The sequence below is a fragment of the Danio rerio genome, chromosome 14, assembly GCF_052040795.2.
Source record: "Danio rerio strain M-AB ecotype USA chromosome 14, GRCz13ab, whole genome shotgun sequence".
NCBI classification, from domain to species: domain Eukaryota; kingdom Metazoa; phylum Chordata; class Actinopteri; order Cypriniformes; family Danionidae; genus Danio; species Danio rerio.
Genome location: NC_141034.1, coordinates 44,704,687 through 44,732,438, shown reverse-complemented (window position 1 = coordinate 44,732,438; position 27,752 = coordinate 44,704,687). Strand labels below are relative to the sequence as shown.

At 41.9% G+C, this 27,752-nt stretch overlaps 2 protein-coding genes across 11 annotated transcripts in view; one reads left to right on the top strand and one right to left on the bottom strand.

Annotated features, from left to right (window-relative positions):
* tnmd (tenomodulin) overlaps positions 1 to 27,752 on the bottom strand; it is a 344,370-nt gene that overhangs the window by 274,291 nt on the left and 42,327 nt on the right. The window lies entirely within an intron of this gene.
* Positions 14,590 to 19,569, top strand: LOC147840890 (uncharacterized). Of its 4 annotated transcripts, XR_015507884.1 has the most exons (4): positions 14,590 to 14,773; positions 14,931 to 14,998; positions 15,130 to 15,618; positions 15,721 to 16,972. XR_015507884.1 is itself a non-coding variant. In XM_087282096.1 (3 exons), the coding sequence occupies exons 2-3, from the start codon at positions 14,942 to 14,944 to the stop codon at positions 15,806 to 15,808; spliced, it is 765 nt and encodes a 254-aa protein (XP_087138222.1). In that variant the 5' UTR covers positions 14,590 to 14,773; positions 14,931 to 14,941; the 3' UTR covers positions 15,809 to 19,569. The 4 variants fall into 4 exon arrangements, 3 of the variants coding, with proteins under 3 accessions (XP_087138222.1, XP_087138220.1, XP_087138221.1); XM_087282096.1 differs by having other exon boundaries at positions 14,931 to 15,618; positions 15,721 to 19,569; XM_087282094.1 differs by having other exon boundaries at positions 14,931 to 19,569.

Sequence of the window (27,752 nt, the reverse complement as noted above, 5' to 3'; positions counted from 1 at the left end):
GGACCGGTTAGTCACTGAAGCTAACCAGGGCTGAGTCTGGTTTGTACATAGATGGAAGACCACATGGGAAAACTAGGTTGCTGTTGGATCTTTCGAATGAGATTTTAAACTTAGATCCTGACTCTCTGTGGTCATTAAAAATCCCATGGCACTTCTCGTAAAAAATAAGTGTCAAATTTCCTTCATATGCCCTTACCCATCATAGTCTCCCAATCATCCCCATCCACCGAATTGGCTCTATCACTGTCTTTCCACTTCCCAATAGTTGGTGTGTGGTGAATGCACTGGCGCTGTTGTCCTGTGGCTGCCATTGCATCATCCAAGTGGATGCTGCACACTGGTGGTGTGCACAATTGTGTCTCCATACACAATAAATGCACTATATAAATAAACTCATTACTGTCATGTTCACCAGCGAACAACAACCAGATTTCGCTGGTAAACATTCACACACAAACATTCACACGCATTGAACTACATATCTGCCATGTTATCGACTACAACACCCAGTCATGCCACACACACACATAACCGGTTTCAGATCAACACTGATTGCACTCTCACAGCTGAAGCCACTCACACAATGATTGTTTGGACTATTTATACCCCTTTGTTCCACACACGTTGCCGAGTCTTATTTATCTGTAAGGTGACATTACAACGCGTTATCCTGGTCTTGGTTTCCCGTGTTTTGATCTTAGCTTTGTTTATCCAGTTCTCCTGTTTAGCCGCCTGCCTTCTGACCCCTCGCCTGTGTTTGACTACGATTCTGGACTGCCTGTATAAATCTGTTTGCACCTGTGTTGACCATCGCTTGCCTGACTTTGAATAAACCTGCATTTGGATCCTACCTTCTGTTGTCAGTGTCACTCCCCGGCGTTACGATTACATTACAAATGCAAAGAAAAAAAGTGTGTTTGACCTTACTGAATATGCATTTGTAAGAATTTCTCAGTCAGATGCAAATTTTACGAGAAGAAACTATTTTAATGAATAACACAATGTCAAGTCCTAAGATTTGTGCTCCTCATATCATGGTTATTTGTGCCACTAATGAATGCCTAAAAAAGGCATGTCTTAAATATTAAACTTGAAATGTCTGCAGTCGTTGTTGCAGGAGGAGACACAACAGAGAGTCTGTAGCTACGTTTCCTTCCAAAAATGCGAATGAACTTTATGCGCAAAACTGGATTATTGTATACAAGACGTGAGAATAAAGCAGCGTTTCCATCAAAGTGAACAAAATCGTCACTTCCTGATTAACTGGCACCAAATAACAGTAAAAATAGAATTTGCTGCAGTAAGAGAAGCTGAGTCAATCTTTTCTTTATCTAATAAATGATTGACAGGCAGCAGATGCACAGTGGCGTTTGAAGCTGTCAGACGCAGAGCACAGACGCTCTTCATTCTGGAGGTTATTCATAATATAATAACACTTATACTTAAACGGTAAGGCATTTTAGAATGACCAAAACAACAGTTCAGATGATTTACAATGTTCTCAGCCTGCTGGTTTATCCATTCACACAAATTCATCATTACATGATCTCTTATTACTAAATCACATGACCTTTTTTGAATGTGCATACTGATATTTGTGTGAAAAAACTGTTTTGATCGTAGTTTATGTGCAACTTTACTTATCGAGTAAAAAGTTAATCCTACTAAGTTATTTTTAAAATTTTTGTGCATCATGTCGTTTCCATCAACCGTTTTTTATGCGCATATTCAAAATGTGCAGGAATTAGGAGGTTTGCTGAAGGTGCAGCTGTGGTGCAGTGAGGGGTTTGCGTCTTTAATAAACTACAACAGTTTGCGTTCACTGAACAGTAAGAATGATTAATAAATCTGTATCAAACCATCCCTTAAAAGTCACGTCTCGCTTTCAGTTTCGGACGTTTGTCTGTGAGTGCACGCTCAGGGACACCTCTTCCAACCGGGCCAAGGCTGGCTAAGTGAACTGTGCTTGAGCCTGATTCAGAGCACTCACACTTCTCAAACAATCCGGGCCTGGGCATGGCTCGAATAGCATAGTGTGAGTAGGCACTAAATAGACTAAATGATGGGCTAAAAATCTGTGGAAATCTGCGAATTTCTGCGTGCACAGATTCTGTGTGGGCCTAGGTATAAGGTAGACTTACCTGTATTTAATTGGAATTGTAGAAAAACACAATGTCCGAACACATTGTTTTCCAAATAATTTACTTTTAATTAGCTTAAAGACTTGGAACAAACAACTAGGGTGAGTCACGCAATACTAGCACAATCTTGGTGTCCTCAAACAGCGTGCGATCTGCACTCATTGTGCCTGAAATGACAAAAACACAAACAGCTGGCTAAATGTACATCAAGTTTAACTTCTCGCATAAATGAAACTGAACATGACTTACTGTAAAACAGTGTGCAAGCTGAATTCATGGGTGTTGTCCTGGTTTTTCAACTTTGCCAAGACATAAATAGGCTTAATTAAAAATAAAATAATTTAGTTCAATATGTGAATTTTAGTTGCTTTTATTAAAAGACTACACATTTTTTATTAAGTAGGTTAACTTTGACATCAGAATTATTGATTATTTTCTAAGCAAACCCACACCCTATGAGTTTACCAGCTCTGCTTTTTTCCACTACATTCATTTGTGGTGTGTTTATTGCATGTGTGGATATGTACTGTATGTTTATGAGATGTTATGTGCGTTGCAAATTATTGTAAATCATCTGCAAAAAATGTCCATGAAGCTGTTACAAAATTGCACTCTCATGCAAATTCACCACGTTTGGTAAATCTGGCCCCAAATGTGTTGACTGTGTGTAGAATATTACATGAATATGAAATATGAAAGAAAAAAAAATCTACAGGCTTTTAATTTTTAATTGATAAGCTACTATATAGTTCTAAGTAATATCACAAAACCCTCATTCATGTAACCTGGTGCTGAATTTTCTTTCATGTTTGTCCAGCTCTAAATTAGCCATAGTACAAGCACAAAAAATCCCCAAAAAATTGAGATAACATTTTTGTCAGTATCACACAAGTTACACAGCCCTAAATAGGCATGCAAATCATGTCATCGTTTATATAAATTTGTATTTACAATGCCATTTCTGCTCCACAATTCATGAGCAAGCAGTTAAAAAGAGCCTGCAAAGCTGCACAACAAAGATCGGCTTGGTCTGCAAAGCATCATGAAAAACACTTATGACAAGTCATTTTCTGCATGGAGGGATGCAAATACATAGGCTGACAGCCAGGTAGGACATCCAATCATTGCTGTCGTACTGAATGCAGTAATTTGACAAGTTTACATTTTATGCTCGTGGACATTACACAAAATATTTTTACATCCACACACATGCACACACACACAGTGGTTTTGGTGGTTTACAGGGACTCAATACGCGTAATCCACAGAGATGAGAAGTAACGATGTAACGAAGCACAAATACTTTGTTACTGTACTTAAGTAGATTTTTTTGGTATCAGCAATGTAGCACAGTTTTTTTTTTACAACCTTTTACATATACTCCTTACATTTTTACACAAATATCTGTACTTTATGCTCCCTACATTTTTAAACAACAGTCAAATGGTTTGCAGTCAAATACAGTTGTAGAAATGGGTTTTAACCACATCGGTTTGAACTGTAGTAATGCCGAGTGACTAAAAAGTTATGAGTATGATGGTAAAAAACTACATTCTAGTCAAACCATTCTTCTGCAATCTTATACCAAAAACAGTAATAAGGGCAGTATTAATAGCTAAAAATGTGAGAGAGCGTTGATATTATGTGATTTGCAATATGGAGCAATTAAGTGTTGATGTTAAATCAAAGGTAATTCACAAATACTTGAAAATGAGATGATTTAATGACAATAATTCTCTATGGTTACAAATGAATTAATTACAAAATAACTGTATAAAATGATAATATATGAAGTAATAAAACATATATAAATTGTACCCAGCTTAAATGTAAAATTAAAGTTACCAGAGGTAGATAAAGAAACCCAGAGCAGAGTTTTACAACTATTTTGTATCTTTCTTGACCATGTGATTAAAGCCCAAATGCTCAGACATTCAAACTGACCAATCAACATGTGACCACATCGTAAAACCCCCAAAAGTCCACATACCAGACCCCAATCTTATCAGCATCTGCCTTTGGAGTCAGTATGGATCTTATTGAGTCAAAAAGACATTTTTGTCCCATAAACAAATGCATGTGATAATTTAGCCTCTTACACAGACAAATATTTATTTAAAAAAAAAGTAAAATAAAAAAAAATCTATATATCTTGGACAGAATTCAGTATAAAATGTAAGACATTGTTTACAAAGATATACAGGCCTACAGAGTTATTTTTGGAGTGTATGAACATGAACGACAGCTGTTGTTTTTGATCTAACAACCGCGAAACTACATGCTGAACCCTGAGAGTTTGCGTCAGGATGATGATACGTGGGCCAACTTTTTGAGCAATGTTGTTGGCCAGTATTAAAGGATGTGATGCTGCTTAGCTACTTTCTTAAATTTGGCAACAAACATTTTACATAAAGCATTTAAATGTAGGTTCCCCTTCGGGGGGAACTTCAGCACTATAAGTGGATTTGATTGTAAAATCCACGCATTGGGAGGTTCGGTTCAGAAGCTACTCGTCTGAAAGAGTATTGAACGGGCCAATTAAGAATGAATTGGCAGCGCAAGCCTGCGCAGGTGAGCGGCATAAGCAATCAACTGAGTATATAAGCTCACCTGGCGCAGCAGACGCTATCCTTTTCGCTTCAGAGACTTTCTGATCGAGTCGATGAGGGTTCCTCCTGCTGTGACCAGCGATTCTGAGCGAACGAGAGCATTCTCCCGGTCCAGAGTGTGTACACGCAGTGGCAGACGGTCGAGCTGGGTTTCTCCCTTGCCTGGCGTTCTTTGGGTCCGGTCCTCCAGAGCGGTGCGTATAAAGTTGCAAACTTCACAGAAAGAGCAACACAGTCGTGCAGCACGTCCTTATCAGGACGGCGCTCCGACTGTGCGTTTCTGGATGCGGTGGTTTCCTGTCCTCGGATGATGGGCGCGGGCACTGCGTTACATGTCTGGGGGTCCAGCATGTTAATGCGCTGCTTGCGGGCAGTTCATGTCGTCATTGCGATGCCATGACTGTTGCGCAAGATCGCGGTTAGCCTTTGCAAAAAGGCGAACCACCCCAGTTGTCCCCTGCTCTGCAGCGGGCACTCGGGCAGATCTGAGGGTTTCAGCGAGAGATAATCCGTCGCCCACGGGCCCGCGGACCTCCCGCTCCTCTAAGCGCTCCATCCAAGCTTCGGGCGGGGGAAGCGATCCGTCTAACAGATGGTAGCCCTTACGCCCGATGACACCGGAGACCAGATGTCCACCGCGGCATCGGAGGGTGGGCTTTCATTGTCCGATGATGATCCAGACCCGCTCGCCCCCTTCGGGCTGGTGAGCGCTGTCACTACGGATCCTGAAACGGACATGTTAGCCGTGCTTTCCCGGGCTGCTTCGGCCGTGGGTTGGAGATGGTTTATCCCCCAGCTCCGCGGCCGGACCGACTAGAGGGGCGTTCCCTTCTTCCCGGAGGTGCACAGTAGGCTCACGCGGTCTTGTAAAGCACTTTTTTCTGCTCGTGCTGCGTGTTCCTCCACCCTAACCACTCTTGACGGTGAAACAGCCAGGGGGTATGTGGCGATTCCTCAGGTTGAGTGCGCGATGGCGGTAAATCCGCGCGGCGCCTCTTCTTGGCGGGGTCCGCCTCGTCTCCCATCCAAAGCCTGTAAGTTATCTACCTCCCTCGGAGCTAGAGCTTACATAGCTGCGGGCCAGGCTGCTTCCGCCTTGCATGCGATAGCCACCTACCAGCGCTACCAAGCGCAGGCGCTGGCCGAGCTGCACGAGGGTGGGTCCAACCCAGGCTTACGAGCTTCGCACCGCCGCCGACTTAGCTCTTCGGACTACTGAGTCCGCTGCGTGTGCGTTGGGGAGGACGATGTCCACATTAGTGGTCCAGGAGCGCCACCCCTGGCTGATATGCGCAAAGTCGACAAAGTCCGCTTTCTTGACTTCCCCATATCCCCAGCCAGGTTCGGCGACACTGTCTGTGAATTCACCCAGGAATTCAAGGCGGTGAGAGAGCAGTTGGTGGGTGATGTCTTATCGGCGGTCCGTAGCCCGCTCCGCCCGCCGTGCCATTCATACCTGCTCCTCGCCGAAGGCGCCCGCCTACGAGAGCTGCTCCGCCCCCGCACACGCCTAAGGCGAAGCGAGCGCGTCGGGCACCTCGGAAGCAGGCAGCCCCCCTGCCCAGAACGCCGCTAAGTCCGGCAACGGACCGCGAAGCGCCCCTGGGACAGGCCATCTGGAGAAGAGGGAACTTGCTCTTTCCCCGCTGGAGGGCGGGGCCCCATTTCCAACGGCACTTTTTACTGCCATGAAAACATTATGAAAGGGCACTTTTCACTTCCCCAGATGTGACAGCCCGAAATCTGCCAGTCTGGGACGCTATGCTTTCTAGCTTGCAGATTCGGTGCGTTTCGCCAGTGGCTCACGAGCGCTGGGAGGACGGTCTCCTTTCTCCCACCCCTCGAGCCTCCCCTCCGGAGCTCGGGTTTGGAGTGAGAGCAAATATCTCACCTCCAGCTTTTCCGTGGGACCCGCGAGCTTCCCGGATCAGCACACCCACTCCGCGCTGCCCCACTGCTGGTACGTCAGCGATTGTAGCGATGAGTCCATTAGCGAGAGCTCTGCCTGCCTGGTTAGCGCGGGCCAGCTCTTCGCGGTGGCTCATACGCACAATCAGACTCGGCTATGCGATTCAGTTCGCGAAACGGCCCCCCAAGTCACGGGTGTGTATTCACCAGGGTCAGCCCCCTTTCCGCCCCTGTCTTGCGAGAGGAGATTGCTGTCCTCCTGGCGAAGGATGCAATCGAGCCGCTCCCTCCAGCCGAGATGGAGAGCGGGTTTTACAGCCCACGCTTCATCGTGCCCAAAAAGAGCGGTGGGTCACGGCCAATCCTAGATCTGCGCGTTTTGAACCGCTGCCTGCACAAGCTGCCGTTCAGAATGCTCACGCAGAAGCGCATCCTCCGGTGCGTTCGTCCTCTGGGTTGGTCTGCAGCATTAGACCTGATGGACGCGTATTTCCATGTCTCCACTCTTCCTCGCCACCGACAGTTCTGCGGTTTGCGTTTGAAGGTCGAGCTTGGCAATACAAAGCCCTCCCCTTCGGGCTCTCTCTGTCTCCGCGGGTCCTCACCAAGCCCGCGGAGGGTGCCTCAGCGCCCCTTCGGCTCGCGGGCATCTGCATACTCAATTTCTTTACGACTGGCTGAATTGCCCTCTCTTTGATTATGCACAGAGTTGATTATGCACAGAGACAAAGTGCTCTGGCACTTCCACCTGTGGGGGTTTCAGGTCAACCGAGAAAAGAGCAAACTCGCCCCCGTGCAGAGGATCTCTTCTCTCGGGCTGGAGCTGGACTCGGTCACCATGGCAGCGCGCCTCTCCGGAGAGCGCGCTCAGCTGATGCTGTACTGTCTGAGAGAGCTCGACAGTAAAATAGTGGTCCCACTGAAACAATTTCAGAGGCTCCTGGGGCATATGGCTTCCGCAGCCGCTTCATGCCGCTCGGATTATTCTATATGAGACCACTTCAGCACTGGCTTCACGATCGAGTCCCCAGACGCGCATGGCACGCGCGCGCACACCGAGTCTCTGTTACTGCGCTGTGTCGCCGCGCCCTCAGCCCTTGGAGCGACCCCTCGTTCCTACAGGCCTGGGTGTCTCTAGAACAGGCGTCCAGTCTTGTTGTCGTTTCAGCAGACGCTTCCAACACGGGCTGGGGGGCTGTGCGTTGCGGGCATGCGGCTGCGGACCTGTGGAAAGGTACCCAGTTGCATTGGCATATCGCCTGGAGCTGTTGGCAGTGTTCCCCGCTCTCCACCGTTTTTTCCGGTGTTGGAGCGGCAACACGTGCTGGTCAGGACGGACAGTACGGCGGCGGTGGCGTATATCAGCCGTATAGGGGGTATGCGCTCTCGCCGCATGTCTCAGCTCGCCCGCCGTCTGCTCCTCTGGAGTCATCCGCGGCTGAAATCGCTGCACGCCATTCATATTCAGGCAAGCTCAACCGTGCAGCCGATGCGCTCTCACGGCAGCCTTGCGTCCTGGAGAATGGAGACTCCACCCCGAGTCTGTTCAGCTGATATGGGCGCGATTCGGGGAAGCCCAGATCGATCTGTTGCTTCCCCCGAGATCGCTCATTGCCAGTTGTTCTTTCCCTGACCGAGTGCTCTCGGCACGGATGCACTGGCTTACAGCTGGCCTCGGGGCACGCGCAATACGCGTTTCCCCCAGTGAGCCTGCTCGCGCAGTTACTGTGCATGGTCAGGGAGGACGAGGAACAGGTTGCTGGTTGCGCCCCTCTGGCTCAACCGGACCTGGATGTCAGAGCTCTCCCTCGCGATAGCCCTCCCCTGGCAGTCCCTTCGAGAGAGCACCTACTCTCTCAGGGACAGGGCACCACCTGGCACCCTCGCCGATCTTTGAAGAGATTTTTAGACGCGAGGAAGACTTAGGTAACCTCCGATTGCGGTGGCTAATACCGTCACTCGGGCTAGAGCCCCCTCCCCGAGCGCGCCTATGCCCTGACGTGAAGTCTATTCACTGAATGGTGTGTCTCTCGCTGAGAAGACCCCCGTAATTTGCCAGATCAGCGTTGTGCTTTCTTTACGCCGAGAGAAGCTGGAGAGCAGGCTGTCGCCCTCCACACTCAAGGTTACGTGGCTGCCATCTCCGCTCTCATAACGCGGTGGCTGGCGGCACCGTGGGAACGCATAACCTCATCATCCGGTTCCTCAGGGGCGTTAAGCGAATTAATCCACCCCGCCCCCTCTCATGCCCTCTTAGGATCTCGCCCTCGCTACACAAGCCGCGTCAGATCCCTTCGATCCTCGACTCAGTATATTTCTGTCCCTGAAGACAGCTCTGCTGGTCGCGTTGATATCGATTAGAGGGTCGGGGACCCGGAGGCATTTTTCGGTCAGTGACTCGTGCCTGTAATTGGGCTGGCTTCTCTCACGTATGAGACCCCGCCCGCGATATGTGCCCAAGGTTCCTACCACTCCGTTTTAATACGAGGTAGTGAGCCTGCAAGCGCTGCCCTCGGAGGAGGCAGACCCAGCCCTTATTTATTGTCCAGTTCGCGTTTTGCGTATTATCCGGACCGCACTCAGAGTTTAGATCATCTGAGCAGCTCTTCGTCTGTTATAGTGGTCGGCAGCAGGGAAGTGCCGTACCGAAATAAGTTCCCACTAGATTGTGGATGCCTTCTTTCACTATCAGAGCCGAGATGAGCCGCGTCCCCCGAGAGCGCGTGCGCACTCCACTCGGAGCTTCGCATCCTCTCGAGCGCGCGCACGCGGCGCCCCTCTAACAGACATCTGTAGAGCTGCGGGCTGGGTGACACCCAACACATTTGCAAGGTTTTACAATCTGCGAGTGGAGCCGGTTTCCTCAAGGGTATTAGGTAACCCTTGGTGATTGAGGAAACAATTCGGTAGGGTGTTGAAACACGCTTGCTGCGCCATTTTCCCTAACACGGAGATACGTGCGCCTTTTTATCTGTCAGTAAAGTTCCCCGTCAGGTGAGCCCTGCAGATTCCTCCGTGGCCCCCAGCACTGACTCAGCGGAGGAGTCACTTGCTGGCCCACTACGTTGTAGGTCTGCCCGCTGGTCAGCCCACGTTTTGGGTAAAGGTGCCTGCTATGCGTGGTCCCCACTAGGCGATCCCATATGCTTATTCAGCCACGGTTAAGTCCCCCCCCCCTGGGCGGACCCGTGTCTTCCCTCGCCGCTAACCACTCTTTTGCTATGCGTACTCCCCCTTTTTAGGGCTAGTCCATATGTAAATTCTGCCATCTATCCCCCCTTGGGTAACGGATGGCCTCCGCAGCGTCCTCCCTATCGGGATTGCACGCTTCCCAACGTACTGTCGTATTTTCCTAGAATTATCTAGATGCTCACGACTTCCCAAAAAATATATCTAAATCCGTAAAACTTCTGTTGAAGTAGGATAAATTAGGGCCAGGGACACGTTGGAGGACCGCGCCCCCCATGATGTGGGTGCGTCACGCTTGCTTGACTATCTCCTCATCGGGGGTGTTGGTAAGGTGCAGTCATTATGGCGCTTTCAATGGGCTCCCAATGCGTGGATTTTACAATCAAATCCACTTATAGTGCTGAAGTTCCCCCCGAAGGGGAACGTTCGAGGTTACTAAAGTAACCCTTCGTTCCCCGAGGAGGGGAACGGAAGCACTATACTCCGTCGCCATAATGACTGTCCCTTAGCTGTTGAAAGTCTCTTCAGCTTAAAAAGGATAGCGTCTGCTGCGCCAGGTGAGCTTATATACTCAGTTGATTGCTTATGCCGCTCACCTGCGCAGGCTTGCGCTGCCAATTCATTCTTAATTGGCCCGTTCAATACTCTTTCAGACGAGTAGCTTCTGAACCGAACCTCCCAATGCGTGGATTTTACAATCAAATCCACTTATAGTGCTTCCGTTCCCCTCCTCGGGGAACGAAGGGTTACTTTAGTAACCTCGAACGTTATTTTACATAAATGTATCTTTAGGATGTGAAGTCTAGTTACCTACTTATCCTTACTCACAATAATTCAGCTTAGTCCCTGATTTATCATGGGTCGCCACTGCTGAATGAACCACCAACTATTCCAGCATATGTTTTACACAGCCTATGCCCTTCCACCCGCAACCCAGTACTGAGAAACACCCATACACACTTGCATGCACATACACACTAATACACTACGGCCAATTTAGTTTACCTATTCACCCATACCACATGCCTTTGGACTGTGGGCGAAATGAATAGTTACCAATCTAGTGAAACTAAAACATAGTAGAAACAACGTAGTAGTAATGGATACTTTTTACTTAAGTACATTTTTGAGGTTGTACTTCTTTACTTTTACTTAAGTACAAAAGTGTGGTCAGTACTTCAACTTTTACCAGAGTCATTTTAAACATCAGTATTTGTACTTCTACTTGAGTAAAGGATGTGTGTACTTTTACAATCGCTGGTAATATATTTTATACTGTTAAAATAGCTAATTATCTGGCCTACCACAGCAATAAACCCAACCTTTACAGAAAACCTGTGAGAAAGTTTGTCAAAAGAAATATGATTTCTAAATGTTTTGAATTACATGGACATGAGGCATGTCCTGGTAAACCACCATAATTGAGAACGATTAGGTCATACACATCATTATATTAAAAGCTGTCCTTGTATAACCACCAAAACCAGTACACATAGACTCACCAACTACTTTATTAGGTGCAGCTGTCCAACTGCTTGCTAACACACATTTCTAATCAGCCAATCACATGGCAGCAATTAAATGCATTATGCAGGTAGACATAGTCAAGACAATCTACTGCAGTTCAAACTGAGTATCAGAATGGAGAAGAAAGATGATTTAAGTGACTTAATAACCACTCGTTACAACTGAGGTATGCAGAAGAGCATCTCTGAATGCACAATACATCCAACATTGAGCCGGATGGGCTACAGCAACAGAAGATGACATAAAGTGCCACTCCTGTCTAAGAACAGGAAACTGAGGCTACAATTCAAACCACATTTAGGATGTGGTGGAATGGGAGATTGGCATCATGGATGTGCAGCTGACAAATCTGCAACAACTGCAAGATGCTATCACATCAATATGGACCAAAATCTCTAATGAATATTCCTAGTACCTTGTTGAATCTATTCCATGAAGGATTAAGGCAGTTCTGAAGGCAAAAGTGGGTCCAACCCTTGTACTAGTAAGGTGTACCTAAAAGTAGCCAGTGAGCTGAACACGCTTAAAACAGTGGAGATGATAGTGGACTTTAGGAGAAACCCCCCTGCACTCCCCCTGCTTACCATCTTGAACAGCACTGTGGCTACAGTAGAGTCATTCAGGTTCCTGGGCACCACCATCTCTCAGGATCTGAAGTGGGAATTCACATAGACTCTATCGTGAAGAAAGCTCAGCAGAGACTGTACTTCCTTCATCAGCTGAGGAAGTTTAACCTGCCACAGGAGCTGCTCGTACAGTTCTACTCAGCTGTCATCCAATCCATCCTCTGCACTTCAATCACCGTCTGGTTCGGCTCAGCTGCCAAAACCGACCTCTGTAGACTACAGCGAATAGTTCGGACTGCTGAACGAATCACTGGCACTACCCTTCCTACACTTCAAGAACTGTACTCTTCCAGAGTGAGTAAAAGGTCTCGCAAAATCACTCTGGACGAATCGCACCCAACACAATACCTGTTCGAACTGTTACCGTCTGGTCGGCGCTTCAGAGCACCAAGCACAAAAACAGCCAGACACAGGAAAAGGTTCTTTCCTCAGGCCATCTACCTCATGAACAGTTAAATATCCCCCAACTGTGAAATAAATATGTGCAATACTTTCTCATACGCACTTGTACACAGCACCTTATATCAATATACAATGCAATACTTTCTCCATTCGCATTTGTACACAGCAACTTATAACCTGTATATTTATAACAATCTGTACATACAACTCAACATCCATATTTCTGGACTAACTGCATGTCTTTTTAATGTTTATCATCTTTTTTTCTCATATTTATTTTGTGTTGTCACTTGTCACTTCATGTACACTGGAAGCTTCTGTAGCCAAAACAAATTCCTTGTGTGTGTGAAGCACACTTGGCAATAAAACTGATTCTGATTCTGATATATAATACCACTTTAATATTGATTGTAAAGAGACTTTTAACCTAGCTTTAAAATGCTGTTGAATAGTACTGTCTGTACTATTTAATTATAGATTTATTCATGCACATAAGCACTACAGTGGAGACATAATAATAACTGAAATGCCCTAGCTTTTCTGCACAACGCATACATCATGTCTATCTGAGTCATGTTGTGGTATTAAACTTTGAAGAAGAGTAACTTTTAACACAAACACAGAACTTGACAACTTGAACGTTTGACACCGCCGCATCCTACGGTCTCCTCCATTGTGCCAAATCAACAGCATGCTGAGGGATTTCTGCAACACTCAGTGTGCTGTTCCTGTGTTACTTTAATAAATCTTTCATAAATCCTCAGGGTCTATAGCTTTACTTAACAGGAGCTGATCAAAAAAAAAGTCTTTCTTTGACTTAAGCTCTCTTTAGAAGCTTCTAAAAAATGTGTTCATATTAAAACTTACCTTTAAGTGTTTGCTACATATCTGGGTTAGGTCTTCTTAAGGCTTGTTTTTTACATCTTTGCAAGCTTCTTATCTAACATTCATACATGGCTGATGTTTTATCACAATTTTGGCTGTCCCTGAAATGGTTCATAGTCTGTCCAATTCTTTTCAACAGGCAGGATCACAGAATGAGACTTGAAACTTTTTAATAATAAATTTGTACAATCTCATATAGTATGTTTACATGGACACCAATAATGTGATATTAATACGATTAAGACAATACTCTGACAAAGAGTCTACCATGTAAACAGTGATTTTGGATTACCTTAATCCGACTTAACTCAAATAAAATGAATCAAGACATGAGGTGACAATACCAAGTCCTGATGGTAAATGTGGTTATACTCATGGCAGGTATTATTTAGTAGTTTGGTCATTTATTTCACTAATTTCGCAACCATCAAACGTCATCAGGGAAACTGTTTGAATTTCTGCTTGGTTAAAAACAAAAAACAAAAAAAAACATTAGTTTTTCATTTGGTACAACACTACATTCATATATGATGCTGTTGAGTGTGTAAATGCATAAGTACATAACTGTAGTGCATAATTGCATAGTGTATATGTGCCATTCGGGATGCAGCTATGTGAACTATGCCGATTGTAGTCACATTATTGAAGTGCAAGCATGTTAACACCCTAATCAGACTGTTACCATTGTGTAGGCTGCATTTTGCAACAAGATAGTCTGTATCAGTGGTCTCGAACTCAATTTCTGGAAGGCTACAGATCTGCACAGTTTAGCTTCAACCACCTGCAACTCACATCTGCTTAATAGTCTCTAGTAGTCTTAAACACCTTAAGTAGTTTAGTAGTTTAGCACCTTTAGTATCCACTGAGTTTGATTAAGGTTGGAGCAAAACTCCAGAGCTGTGGCCCTCCGGGAATCAAGTTTAAGACTTATGGTCTATACACACATGGCTGTGACACTATTCTCTGCACATACTGAGGCAGTGAAGGACCACCTGCATTGCGAAATGTGGAGTTTTTTTCCTATATGGCGCGCGGTATCAAATTCCATTAAAACAACACTCTTCCAGCAGTTCATACTCGCATCCAATGTCATGGAGGGCATGAATGAAGTATTCCTGAATGTGAAAGTTCCAAACTGCAGTTAAAGTCAACAAACTAAAAATAAAACACCAACAATTATATGAAACTCTGGATGAAAATGTGGATAGCGTGGTGACACAATGACTGAGTTTGATTAAGGTCTGATCTGATTGGTTGTGTGTGAATCTGATTGGTTGGGAGTGACGGCGCGCATGCTCGAGTGACGTCACTGGCGTCACTGTCTCCGTTCGGTCACACACTGTGTGCTTGAAGTTTGGACTTGCTATTTACTCGCAATTTAAATCTTAATCATTAAATTCTTCCTCATTCGCTAAGTATTTGTCTCTCCTACTTAGGGTGACCAAACCCTTAATACATTTATACAAACAAAGCTGCTTTAAAAACGGTCTGTCCCTCGAGCATCCGCCTGTTGTTTGTAGCTTTAGCCTGCTAGCGCCGCTGGTCAGCTAAAGCTACCGACCTCTTTAACCATACACTTTTGACTTACTGGCTTTGCTCTTTACCCCGTAAAATGTCGCTTCCGTCTCTGTCCTTGTGTGCAGGAGAAGCATCGATGGAGGCGTTGGAGCTGGAGCTGGAAGAAGTGGAGTCCCAGATCCGCGCGCTGGTGGTAAGACGGTCGCGGCTACGGGAACGGCTTCTAGCCGTACCTAATGCTAAGGCCGTCTCATCACCTAAGGTACGTGGAAATTACAACCACATCATCCCCTCTACCTCAACCCCGCGTCCTTCTCTGTCCAGGCCCAGCGCACCCGGGGCGCGGCTCAGCCAGGCGTCGTTCACGCCGACACCCGGCTACCACGGCGCCTGGGTGCAGCCGCGCAAGGTGCTTCCCAGATCCCGGGGCAGAACGTCTCCGCCTGTGTTCGAGATCTCCACGGAGAACCGCTTCTCCCCTCTCCGCGAGTCGGGTCCCGATGTGGCCATCATCGGTGACTCGATCGTTCGTCACGTCCGTGCCGCCTCCTCAAAAGGTAATAAAGTACGTACTTTCTGCTTTCCTGGTGCCCGTGTGAAAAATATTTCTACACAGATTCCAACCATCCTGGGCGCTGCCGAGAGCCCTGGTGCCGTTGTCCTCCACGTGGGGACAAACGACACCGGGCTCCGGCAGTCGGAGATCCTGAAGAAGGACTTCAGGAGCCTGATCGAGACGGTTCGACGCACCTCGCCCGCCACGCAGATCATCGTTTCTGGGCCGCTTCCTACCTACCGCCGAGGAAATGAAAGGTTCAGTAGACTTTTAGCTTTGAATGAATGGCTAATAACATGGTGTAAAGAACAGAAATTGCTCTTTGCTAATAACTGGAATCTTTTCTGGGAGCGTCCTAGGCTCTTCCGTCCTGACGGCCTGCACCCCAGTCGAGCCGGAGCTGAACTCCTGTCGGACAACATCTCCAGACTACTTCGCACCATCTGACTAGCAGGTAAAAATTCACAAAATTCACACTATAGCCACCTAGACTCTTGTTCACCCCACTTAAACATCAGTAACGCATATCTGGCGAATCCTATAGAGACTGTGTCTGTTCCTCGTATTATTAGATTAAGAAATAAACGTACTGTGTGCTCCAGGAAAAATCTAGTAAGAATCAAACCAGAAAAACCAGTAGAAAGTGAAAATACAAATTTCGTAAAACTTGGTCTCCTAAACATCAGGTCACTTGCACCTAAAGCACTTATCATTAATGAAATAATAACAGAAAACAATCTTAATGCACTCTGTCTCACTGAAACCTGGCTGAAACAAAATGACTATATTAGCTTAAATGAAGCAACTCCTCCAGGATTCTTATATAAACATGAGGCTCGTCAAACTGGTCGTGGTGGTGGAGTTGCATCAATCTTTAGTGATTTCCTTAATATTAAACAGAGAAACGGACTTATGTTTAGCTCCTTTGAAGTATTATCGCTTAATGTTCAGCTTCCAGATACTATACAAAAACCTATGTTATCTCTCGCTTTAATCACCATATATAGACCCCCAGGACCCTATGTCAAATTTCTAAAAGAATTTTCTGATTTTATTTCTGACTTACTAGTCAAAACTGATAAAATGCTAATTGTAGGTGACTTTAACATCCACATAGATGACGCTAATGATACATTAGGGCTCGCGTTTATGGATTTAATACACTCACTTGGGATAAAGCAAAACGTTGTGGGTCCAACCCATCGCTTAAAGCATACATTAGATCTAATTCTGTCTTATGGAATCGAGGTTATTGACGTAGACATTATACCACAAAGTGATGATATTACAGATCACTACCTCTTACTATATAAGCTATGTTTACCTGAAATCAGCAAACCCGCTCCAATACTCCGCCCTAGTAGAACTATTGTTCCGTCAACTAAAGATGAATTTATAAATAACTTACCTGATCTCTCTCTATTTCGTAATGCACCCGCAAACTCAAATGATCTTGATGTAGTAACCAGCAGTATGGATGCCATCTTTACTAGCACACTAAATACTGTGGCACCCATAAAATTAAAAAAGGCTAGAGAGATTAAAACTATACCATGGTATAATAGTCATACTCGTGCGCTCAAAACAGCAACCCGCGCCCTGGAACGTAAATGGAAAAAAACAAATTTAGAGGTCTTTAGAATTGCGTACAAAGACAGTATGTCCAGCTATAGGAGGGCTCTAAAATCTGCCAGGACCGAGCACCTGCGCAAACTGATAGAAAATAATCATAACAATCCTAGATTTTTATTTAACACCATCTCTAAATTAGCAAATAATCGGTCATCCTTGGAACAAACTACTCCACCGCAAATTAGTAGTGATGACTTCATGAATTTTTTCAGTAATAAAATAGAAGGCTTTAGACAGAAAATAGGAGATGCCAAACTTTCTGCACCGGCTTATACTCCAAATCCTGTAAATATTTCATTAAATCATAATAATAACCTACACTGCTTCAAAATCATAGAACATGAAGAGTTAGTGAAAATTATAAATAGCTCTAAACCAGCTACGTGTATGCTGGACTCAATTCCAACAAAATTACTGAAAGAGCTGCTACCTGCTATAGGAGAACCTCTTCTTAACATTATCAACTCTTCTTTATCTATAGGCCATGTTCCAAACTCTTACAAGCTAGCTGTTATTAAGCCTATTATTAAGAAACCACAACTAGACACCAACAACTTAGCTAACTATAGGCCTATTTCAAATCTTCCATTTATGTCTAAAATACTAGAAAAAGTTGTTTCAACTCAATTATGCTCTTTTCTGCAGACGAACAATATTTTTGAAGTGTTTCAGTCAGGTTTCAGGGCTCACCACAGTACAGAAACCGCCTTAGTGAAAATAACCAACGATTTACTCTTAGCTGCTGACCGAGGGTGCGTCTCGCTATTAGTTTTACTCGATCTTAGTGCGGCATTTGATACCATTGACCACAATATCCTCATAAATCGCTTAAAGTCTACAGGTGTCCAGGGACAGGCTCTACAATGGTTTAAGTCATACTTAACTGACCGCTACCAGTTTGTAAATCTTAATGGACAGCCTTCACAAATCTGCCCAGTAAAGTATGGGGTGCCTCAAGGATCAGTTTTAGGCCCTTTACTGTTTACAATTTACATGCTACCTATGGGAGACATTATTAGAAGACATGGGATCAGCTTTCACTGCTATGCAGATGATACTCAATTATATATTTCCACTAAACCTGACGAGACGTCTGAACTTTCTAAACTAACTGAGTGTATCAAAGACATCAAAGACTGGATGACCAACAATTTTCTTCTCTTAAACTCAGACAAAACAGAATTATTACTTATTGGGCCTAAATCTTGCACACAGCAGATCTCGCAACTCAATTTACAATTAGAGGGATACAAAGTTAGCTTTAGCTCTACTATAAAAGATCTGGGTGTCATATTAGACAGCAATCTAACTTTTAAAAACCATATATCCCATGTCACAAAAACTGCCTTCTTTCATCTGAGAAATATCGCTAAATTACGAAATATGCTATCCATCTCAGATGCAGAAAAGCTAGTCCATGCTTTTATGACTTCGAGACTGGATTACTGTAATGCTCTATTTGCTGGCTGCCCAGCATCCTCTATTAACAAACTTCAATTAGTGCAAAATGCAGCAGCCAGAGTTCTGACCAGGTCTAGAAAATATGATCATATAACCCCAATTTTATCCTCCTTACACTGGCTGCCTGTTAAATTTCGTATTGAATTTAAAATATTACTTCTCACCTATAAAGCTCTAAATAATCTAGCTCCTGTTTATCTAACCAACCTTCTGTCTCGCTACGAACCAACTCGCTCCTTAAGATCTCAAAATTCAGGGCTTCTGGTAGTACCTAGAATAGCAAAATCAAGTAAAGGAGGTCGAGCCTTCTCTTTCATGGCTCCTACACTCTGGAATAGCCTTCCTGGTAATGTCCGAGGCTCAGACACACTCTCCCAGTTCAAAACTAGATTAAAGACCTATCTGTTTAGTAAAGCATACACTCAGTGCATCACCTAGCAGGTTCCACACTGGCTTCTACATTTTGCTTATATACACTATGAACAGCAGCTACGCTAATTATTCTCTTTATTTTCTATTTTCACCTGGGGATACTCATCCCGAGGTCCTCAGATTAGGCGGAGTCACTGATTGGATCCAAGACCAGCGACGTGATGATCCCAAGGATTCCATATCCGGGACCAGGCCATATCCTGAGCTGCTGCTGCGCTGATGGTCGTGGGGAGTGGAGAACATGTGTCTGATTCCAGCGACGCTCCAGGGACAGACGAGTCTTCATTGAGGCCATCTTCCAGCATAAACCACGGCGAATGAAGTTCTGCACAAGACTTTTGGCCAGCGGAGAAATTAAAATGGTCGTGCCCAACTGAGTCTGGTTCTCTCAAGGTTTTTTTTCTTCACTCCCATCAGGTGAAGTTTTTTTTCCCTCCCCGCTGTCGCCACTGCCTCGCATGGTTCAGGATTGGTAGAGCTACGCATCGTTGAATTTGCTCTTCAGTGTTTGAACTCTCAGTAATGATTAAATCACACTGAACTGAGCTAAACTGAACTGAACTGAACTTAAACACTAAAACCTGAACCACACTGTTCCAATTACTATGACCATTTATGTGAAGCTGCTTTGACACAATCTACATTGTAAAAGCGCTATACAAATAAAGCTGAATTGAATTGAATGACATTAACCGAATTATGTACATGAACACATTTTATTACAATTATCTCATCCTCAATGATTATTGGGTTTAGGGGAGGAATTTGAGAGCATGACACCTTTTAAATAGATTTATTTTTGTATGAATGAAATCATAGGAATCTGTACTATTTATTCACTTGTCTGAAAGTATGTAAAATAGTGTCGTTTCATTGTGAGATTGTCCAATGACAACTATTTTTTAAACAAATATAAGTTTATTATGACAACTATTTTTTAAACAAATATAAGTTTATTATCAGCAATGTACATTCACATGTGCCTTTAATTGAATATTTTAGCCCAACAAATCACAACCAATTGCATGTTAGAAATGAGTTCCAATGATGAAATTACACAGGGATGTAAAAGAACCGCTGAAACGTTTACATGAAGCAGCTCATTGAAGTGAACCTTCTGAAAAAACCTGTTCATGGAAATGCACCAGTCTTCTCATCAATATTACAAAGTGAGAGTCTTATTAATGACTGGCTCTGTTAAACTGAAAAAGCCTCTTAAAGAGGAGTCGATTCTACTTGATGGCATCGATTCCAACCTTTGGAATCAACTCTTGATTCCAAGCGCCTCCAAAAAGAATTGATTCCCAGGTCTAATGAATGCTGTTCTTTTTAACATTGATCAAGAATCCTCACAATGAAAGTAAAAAATACTATTAAAACATGCAACACAGCTGTATAAAGGAAATAAGATAAATCAACTAATACATAAAACATGTTTTAATCTTTAACCCTTGAGTACTGTTCAAATTTACTACCCTTTTGTTATGTTCAGGATAAAAAACATCCACTGAATTAATGTGCTGTGAAAACTACTAAATAGTTTAGAAAAGTACAGGATTTTAACTCTTTAATTGCTAAGTTCACAAATTATGTCACCGATTTAGTGGGAAAAAACATGCACAAAATGAAGTGTTTTCAATATAAAAAGTAATTTTGGACTGGATTTTTTTCTCTTTTATCACAGTCTTGAACATGTGACAGATCAGTAACAACATTGGCTTTGATACACTGTTAGATTTTAATTTTTCTTGCTACTTTACCTTTGGTGGCTGTTTATGCCCCATGGCCTCCATTATAACCACATTTGATGGTGCATAAATACACTGTCTTTGTTTTTTATTTACTCTATATAGTTCTGAGTGCTGAGATGCATATTTTGATTTTCTCAGACACATTAAGGTAAGTGCATGAAGGTCACTCACAGACACACACCTTTACACTCCATATAAAATACAGAAACTAAGTTTAACCCTAAAGGGTTAATGGTGCCAAAAAATGATCAACAGAAAAAAATACAAATTTTAAATCTTGCAACAGGGAAAACCACCAAACAATCAAAAGTGCATGATTATTATACAGTGGCATGATTTTGCAATAAAAAAGTAGTTATAATGGAAGTCAATGGAGCAAAAACAGCCACCTACAGTAAATTAAAGAGAAAAAAAAAAATTAATCCAAAACTATGTATTAAAGGCTATTTTGTTCAAAACTTTAATAAAAGGTTAAAAAAATCCAGTCCATACTTACTTTTTATATTAAAAAACGTGATTTTGTGTGTTTTTTTCACCAAATCAGTGACATAATTTATGAATTTGTCAATTAAAGAGTTAAAATCCTTTAATTTTCTAAACATTTTTGTAGTTTTGATCAGCACTGAGTTAGATTAACAGATTTAAATAATAATAATAATTATTATTATTATTATTATTATTATTATTATTATTATTATTATTATTATTATTATTATTATCTAATGCATTTTCCGGAGTTTAATTGAGTGGAAGTTTTCCGACGAGCCCCTGAGTGCCTGTTTCACAAGAAGAGCTATAATCCGGGTGTTTTTTTTAAACAGTTGGAGAATGTTCAACTACTGAGTAAATCAAGCATAAATATGAATGCAGCATAAATACGTCTTTGTGTTCATATACTCAGCTAGAGTTTAAAGAGGCTTATTGATTGGAAACTTGAAATTGAAAACACTTAAAAAAGGTTAATAATATAATAAGCGGTCTGAGCTTAATGATTGTATTTATTTGAAGCCTAATACAAAATTCAGCCTTGAAAGTGTTGCGGAAAAAAAAAAGTACCGTCTATATTTATTTCTCTTAGGAAGAAGAAAATGATTACTTCACAAACATATTATATGTTGCCAATGAATTATAATACTAATCAAGAATGTTTCTTGTTGTTTATTCTGTGGAATCCATCTTAAATAAATGGAATTGTGGCCTGAGCTTAAGGGATTTCACACAATACAATGTTAACACATATGCTAATTAACACAAATACTGACACTAATTAACTTGCTATGCTTGTGAACGGATTTCTGGTCTTTATCACTATCCAAGGTGTAATTCTTTGATTATTGCTTAGTGCTCTTCAACCTCTAGCCTTCTGCACACCAAGACAACCACATTCAAAGTATTAAATCCATATTAGCCATTTAACATTGGCATTTAGCTATAGCAAAGAATTTTAAAATGACTAAAACAACATTTGAGATGGCATGTCCTCCGAGAATTATGCACTAGTCCACAGTTATTCAACCACAAGATAAGGCAGTAAATGACCAGAGGCATTTGTTTTTATTCCAAACAATTCATTCCAACACAAGGGACAGTTCAAAGTCCTAAAGGCACAGAAGTGCTGATAAAGATCAGGCCTGAAGGGAGAGATGTGTGCATGCCAGGGGTCTGCAAGTTGTCACACATTTGGGAAACTCAAACTTGCTGATTGATCAGTTTAAATGTCTCAGATTTGTTTCTCTCTCTCTGGTAAGTTTCAACATTAAAGCTGGGCGCAATTATATGTTTTATCAATTCTATACATCTATTTTATTAACAACTCAAGTGTATAACAAATAAAAATGTTATTACTCCATTTCATTTATGAATTATCAATGAACTAGTTATGATTCAGCATTCTACCTACTGCAATACAATATAGTCACACAATAGCACTGCTTTCCCATAACCTGCCATTCTAACTGAGTCTATTGCTGTAATTGGTATAAGTATAGTCTGTCTTAGGTTATGTGTATAGTTAAGTATTTATAGTGTATGTATGGTGAGTAGTTAGTATACACTATAAAAAAAAGTTGGCAATTTTCCTTCCATACATTTTTGAATTAAGTACTTTTTTTGTTATATTATTAGGTAGTTATTATCGGTTTTAATTAGCTTATAGGTTTAAATTGGCTCATATGTTTAGTGTTGTGTTCATATTTATGATTACAATTCATGATTTTATTGATTATTTATGTAGCTCTGTGGTCCTGCGAGACATGACATTTCAATCCACCATATGCTGTATATTTTTCCCCTCAATTTCTGTTTAACAGAGAGAAGATTATTTTTAACACATTTCTAAACATAATAGATTTAATAACTCATTTCTAATAAAACGTTTCTTTGCCACGATGCCAGTATTATATATCTAATATCATATTTTACTAGATATTTTTCAAGACACTATAGTATTCAGCTTAAAGTGACATTTAAAGACTGTTAATTAGGTAAGTTAGGCAAATTATTGTTCAGAAATGGTTTGCTCCGTATACAATCTAAAAGCATATTATTTAAGGGGGCTAATATTATTGACTTTAAAATGCTTAAAAAAATTTAAAACTGCTTTTATCCTAGCCAAAATAAAACAAATAAGACTTTCTCCAGATAAAAAAAATAGATATATTATCACAAATACTGTGAAAAATTGCTTGCTCTGAAAAAAAAAAATCAAAGGAGGGCTAATAATTTTGACTTTAACTGTATATTTTAACTTTAGCTACAATTTTTTTTCTATTTTTAAAATATATCCTTTATCTGTTATTAGTCCTGTATCTGCAATTCTGTTGCACTGTAGAAGCTCTGTCACGAAAACAGATTCCTTGTATGTGCGAACATACCTGGCAATAAAGTACTTTCTTTCTGATTCTGATGAGGTAAAATGCCAATAAAGCACAACTTGATTGACTTGAAGTGGCAGAGGATGGTTCTTTTTACCCCATTATGCTGATAACATTTCTTTATTCCTTCTTAAATATTTCAGCCTGAACCACTGTAAAAAAATAAATAAATAAAAAACACCTTATGAGGTCAAAAAGTGCATTGAATATGTGGCCAGCTAGTGAAGCGTGCAGGTTCGATCCTGGCTAGTAAACGGGTTAGGTGGTGTAGGACCGGCAGGATTACATTGGTGCCATGACCCAGATTGGAGTGAAGTTTGAGGGGGGTGAGTGTAGCAGAGGCCAGCTAGTGAAGTGCTGTGCAGGTAAGCCTCACTCCACACACAGACGCTACACTGTAAAAAAATCCTGGTTGCCTTAAACTTTTAAGCTGAATCAAATAAACCGTACGAATCCATTGAACTTATATTATGTTAAACTGACTTGAAACAGCTTGAGTAACTTAGAAAATGAAATTAGGACATGATTAACTATGTTTAATGAGTTGCAATGACCTAAAAACATATGATGTCAGGATTAATCGATCATATAATTTTTTAACAGTGTAGAGGCTCCCATCCGAAAAGTCACCGGTTTGATCCCAGCTGAGAGCGAGTTGGATGGTGTGGAACCGGTGGGGCTACATATAAAGATTTTCTTGTTTCGATCATGGTTTCTTGACATTCCTTGTCAAATAAATGCAACCCAATATTAGTGCACCACTTTATGCACATCTTAGCGCATCCATCCAATCCCTTTCATGTGATTTCCAAAAATGTGCATAAATATACATCAGCATAGGCTCATTCTGAAATTGTAGCCCTATATACATTTCTGTAGATAGCAAATTACGTAGCCAGAAGTGTGTATGGCTGCATTTTGTCTTTAAAACGAATGCTACGGGGTGGTATGACGCAATTCCTTTTCGTGCTTACCAGCTGACCGTTTACCGCCTTGTCGACAGCTTTCAGTTTGTTCAGCAGCTCGCAATGTACATCAGCGGACTTAAGACGCAGAGAGGAGTTGACCATGAAAACGGGGTTCGTTTTCAGCAAATATTGGAAATAGTTGGAAATAGTTCCAAAAAGGAGGTAAGACAAAAACAGAAGCCAAAAAATATAATAAATAAGTAAATAACAGGGTAAGAAAGTGGTAAAATCTGAAAAAGTGATAAAATTCAGGTGAGGGCATTTATTTTTCTGGATTGCTTTTCAAAACACTGGCCGAGTCAATCAGTGCTTTCGAAAACACTATTGGTTGAGTTTGGGGAAGGAGGGAGTAGGTCAGTCAGTCAGTCAGACACAGCAGGCGCAAATGGCACTCGCGAAAGAAATTTGAGGCCTCAAAAAGCATACAAAGCGGCCTCGAGTGGATTTGCACAAAAAAAAAAAAAAAATAAATAAATAAATCCAGCTTCTGGGACGTATTTGGCACTCTCCAAATGACTAAGCCATAGACTTTTCTCTCTACTACCCTCAGGCAGACGGTTCCGCAGCATCCGGTTACGCACTAGCCGGCTGAAGGAAAGCTTCTTCCCTCAGACTATCAGGCTGATGAACACTTAACACACCACACACAGACTCTTTCATACCCCTCACTGCACACCATCAATATGTAGCATGCATTGTACTTTAACCAACCCATACCTGAAACAATACTGCCTACAACTATGTGGACACCTATTCATTGTACATATCACTGTCAATTTTACATTGTCCTGATATGTAAGATATGCACACATGCTGCTGATTATGTGACAATAAAAGTGATTTGATTTGATTTTAAATGTATATAGCGGTAATACACAGGGTTTTCAGAATGAGCCTGGGTTCATATAAATTCATAGAAGCAGCTGCTGATACAGGCTAAATGTTTTAAAAAAGCAACTTAAATCACAATTTACAATTAAAACCAACTCCTCAGATTCACTAAACAAACAAGCTGTGTGTACAAAACAGGATTAAGCACTCAAAAGCAATGTGACAACCATAATTAGTTGTATGTGGCCTTAGAGGCAACCATGACCTTCTCAACCTGGTACAGATACAAGATGGGTTGCTTTCTCTTCCCAATCTATTTTTTTCCTGTGACCATTAGGTAGACTTTGTGACTGCAAATGGACTCAGTGAATTAGGAAGCCCGGAATTAACTGCATACATCTACATCAATATGTTCTTTTGATAGTGCAGCAGAGACAGTAATGAGTTGTACTGTCTGTCATGCCATGGGTCTATTAAAGCAACTATTTATGGCTTAGTGAGCTCGCGGGGACAAGATATTAAGAGAAAATGCTTAGTAAACTGTCTCTTGCAAAGTGACTTCCTTCATGCCCGACCAAAAATATGTGAATAAATCCTCAAGTAAACAATGTGCATGATATTTTCATCTTTTCCCAGTAAGAGGCTATACCCAGCTGTCACAGCACCTACACTTGTGTTTACCTTCTGTATTGTTTTCTTACACCACAGTCATGTTTTGATAGGTGTAAATTAGCTTGTTAGACCGGGAGATAATTACCCAAAAATGTTCAGTCAAATTTAATGTTTAAGCATTTCAAACAACACATCGAGTCCTCTTGAGAGGGCATTAAAATCATGTTTTCATGATTGCCATGTTTGTGTTCAACCAATTTAGCTGCTAGAACTATTATACTGTGTGAAAACAAGTAAATATTTGTCTAAACGCACGTTGCAGATGATAGTAATGGTTTGCGGTAGCACTTGTGTCTATTTTCCCAGCATTAATTTGGAGTGTCTTTGTTTGCAACATCGCAAGACGTATTGCATCATTTAACATTGCTCAAGTGCAAGTAATTTCTGTCAAATGTATAAAATGATGTTAATAGCATTGCATAATATCCCTGCTCTAGAGACCACTATTTCTGTTTTGGATGGTGGTGTCCTGGATCTCCACAGGACTTGTTTATTATGGCTTAACCATCTGTATTAACAGGACTTCAGGTCAAAGTTTTGCTGCCAACACCTACTGCTGAAGTAGGCTTTTTTAGTTTTGTAGTCTTTTTCTCGATTACAATCATCATGGTTAAGTTTAAGATTTGGTGAAAGGGTCAGTTCACCCTAAAATGGAAAATAGCGATAATTTACTCATCCTCAAGGCATCAAAGCAGTATACGACTGAGTTATTTAAATAAAAAAAATAGTCTCCTTGCTCTTTCAAGCTTTACAATGGCGATGAGTGGGCGTTTCTCTTCAACAGACCAATAAAGAGCATTCTTCCATAATAACAAGTGGCTCCCACAGCTCTGAGGAGTGAATAAATGTTTCCTGTTGCAAATCAATGCATTTTTTTAAGGAAAAATGTCCATATTCATAACTTTATAAATGTGTGGGTAAAAAAACATTATAAACATATGCGCAAGCCAATTGACTGTTGAAGAGAAATGCTGGCCATTGTCCTTGTAGAGCTTTTAAAGACTCTTAGATTGGAATCAGCTGAAAGAAGAAAGTCATGTGCTGTACACCTAGGATGCATTTAGGAAGAGTAAATCATGGGTTAAGTGTAGTTTTTAGGTGAACTAACCTCATAGGTGTAGGCTATATGTTTTTTTTTTCTGATTTTGTTGCATCACACAAATCATATTATTATTTTTATTTTATTTTTTTACCAGATTGAGAATCACTGGAATCTCTAATAATAAGACCAATCTAAATCCATCACTATTTGTGGTTTATTTATAGGGGTTATTGTTAAGCTCTTAAGCTGTTAACAAATAAAAAACAAATTTAATTCATTCATTCAGTGGCTTTTTTTCCTATAATGTTCTGCCTAAAAAGCTGTACAATATTTATGTATTAGTACACTGCTGCTAATAAGTAATGGTATTTATTACACATGGCTTTTCAATAATATATATTATAAAAATATAGCTATTATTAACAATTTACCATACTGTATTTAGCATTTCACTTTCTCATTCACTCATTCATTTTCTTTTCGGCTTAGTCCCTTTATTAATCTGGGGTCGGAATCAACCGCCAACTTATCCAGCATATGTTTTACCCAGCGGATGCCCTTCCAGCTGCAACTCATCATTGGGAAATCTATACACAGCCATTCGCACACATACAGACACTATGGACAATTTAGCTAACCCAATTCACCTGTACTGCAATTGTTTGGACTGTGGGGGAAACCGGAGCACCCGGAGGAAACCCACACAAACGCAGGGAGAACATAAAAACT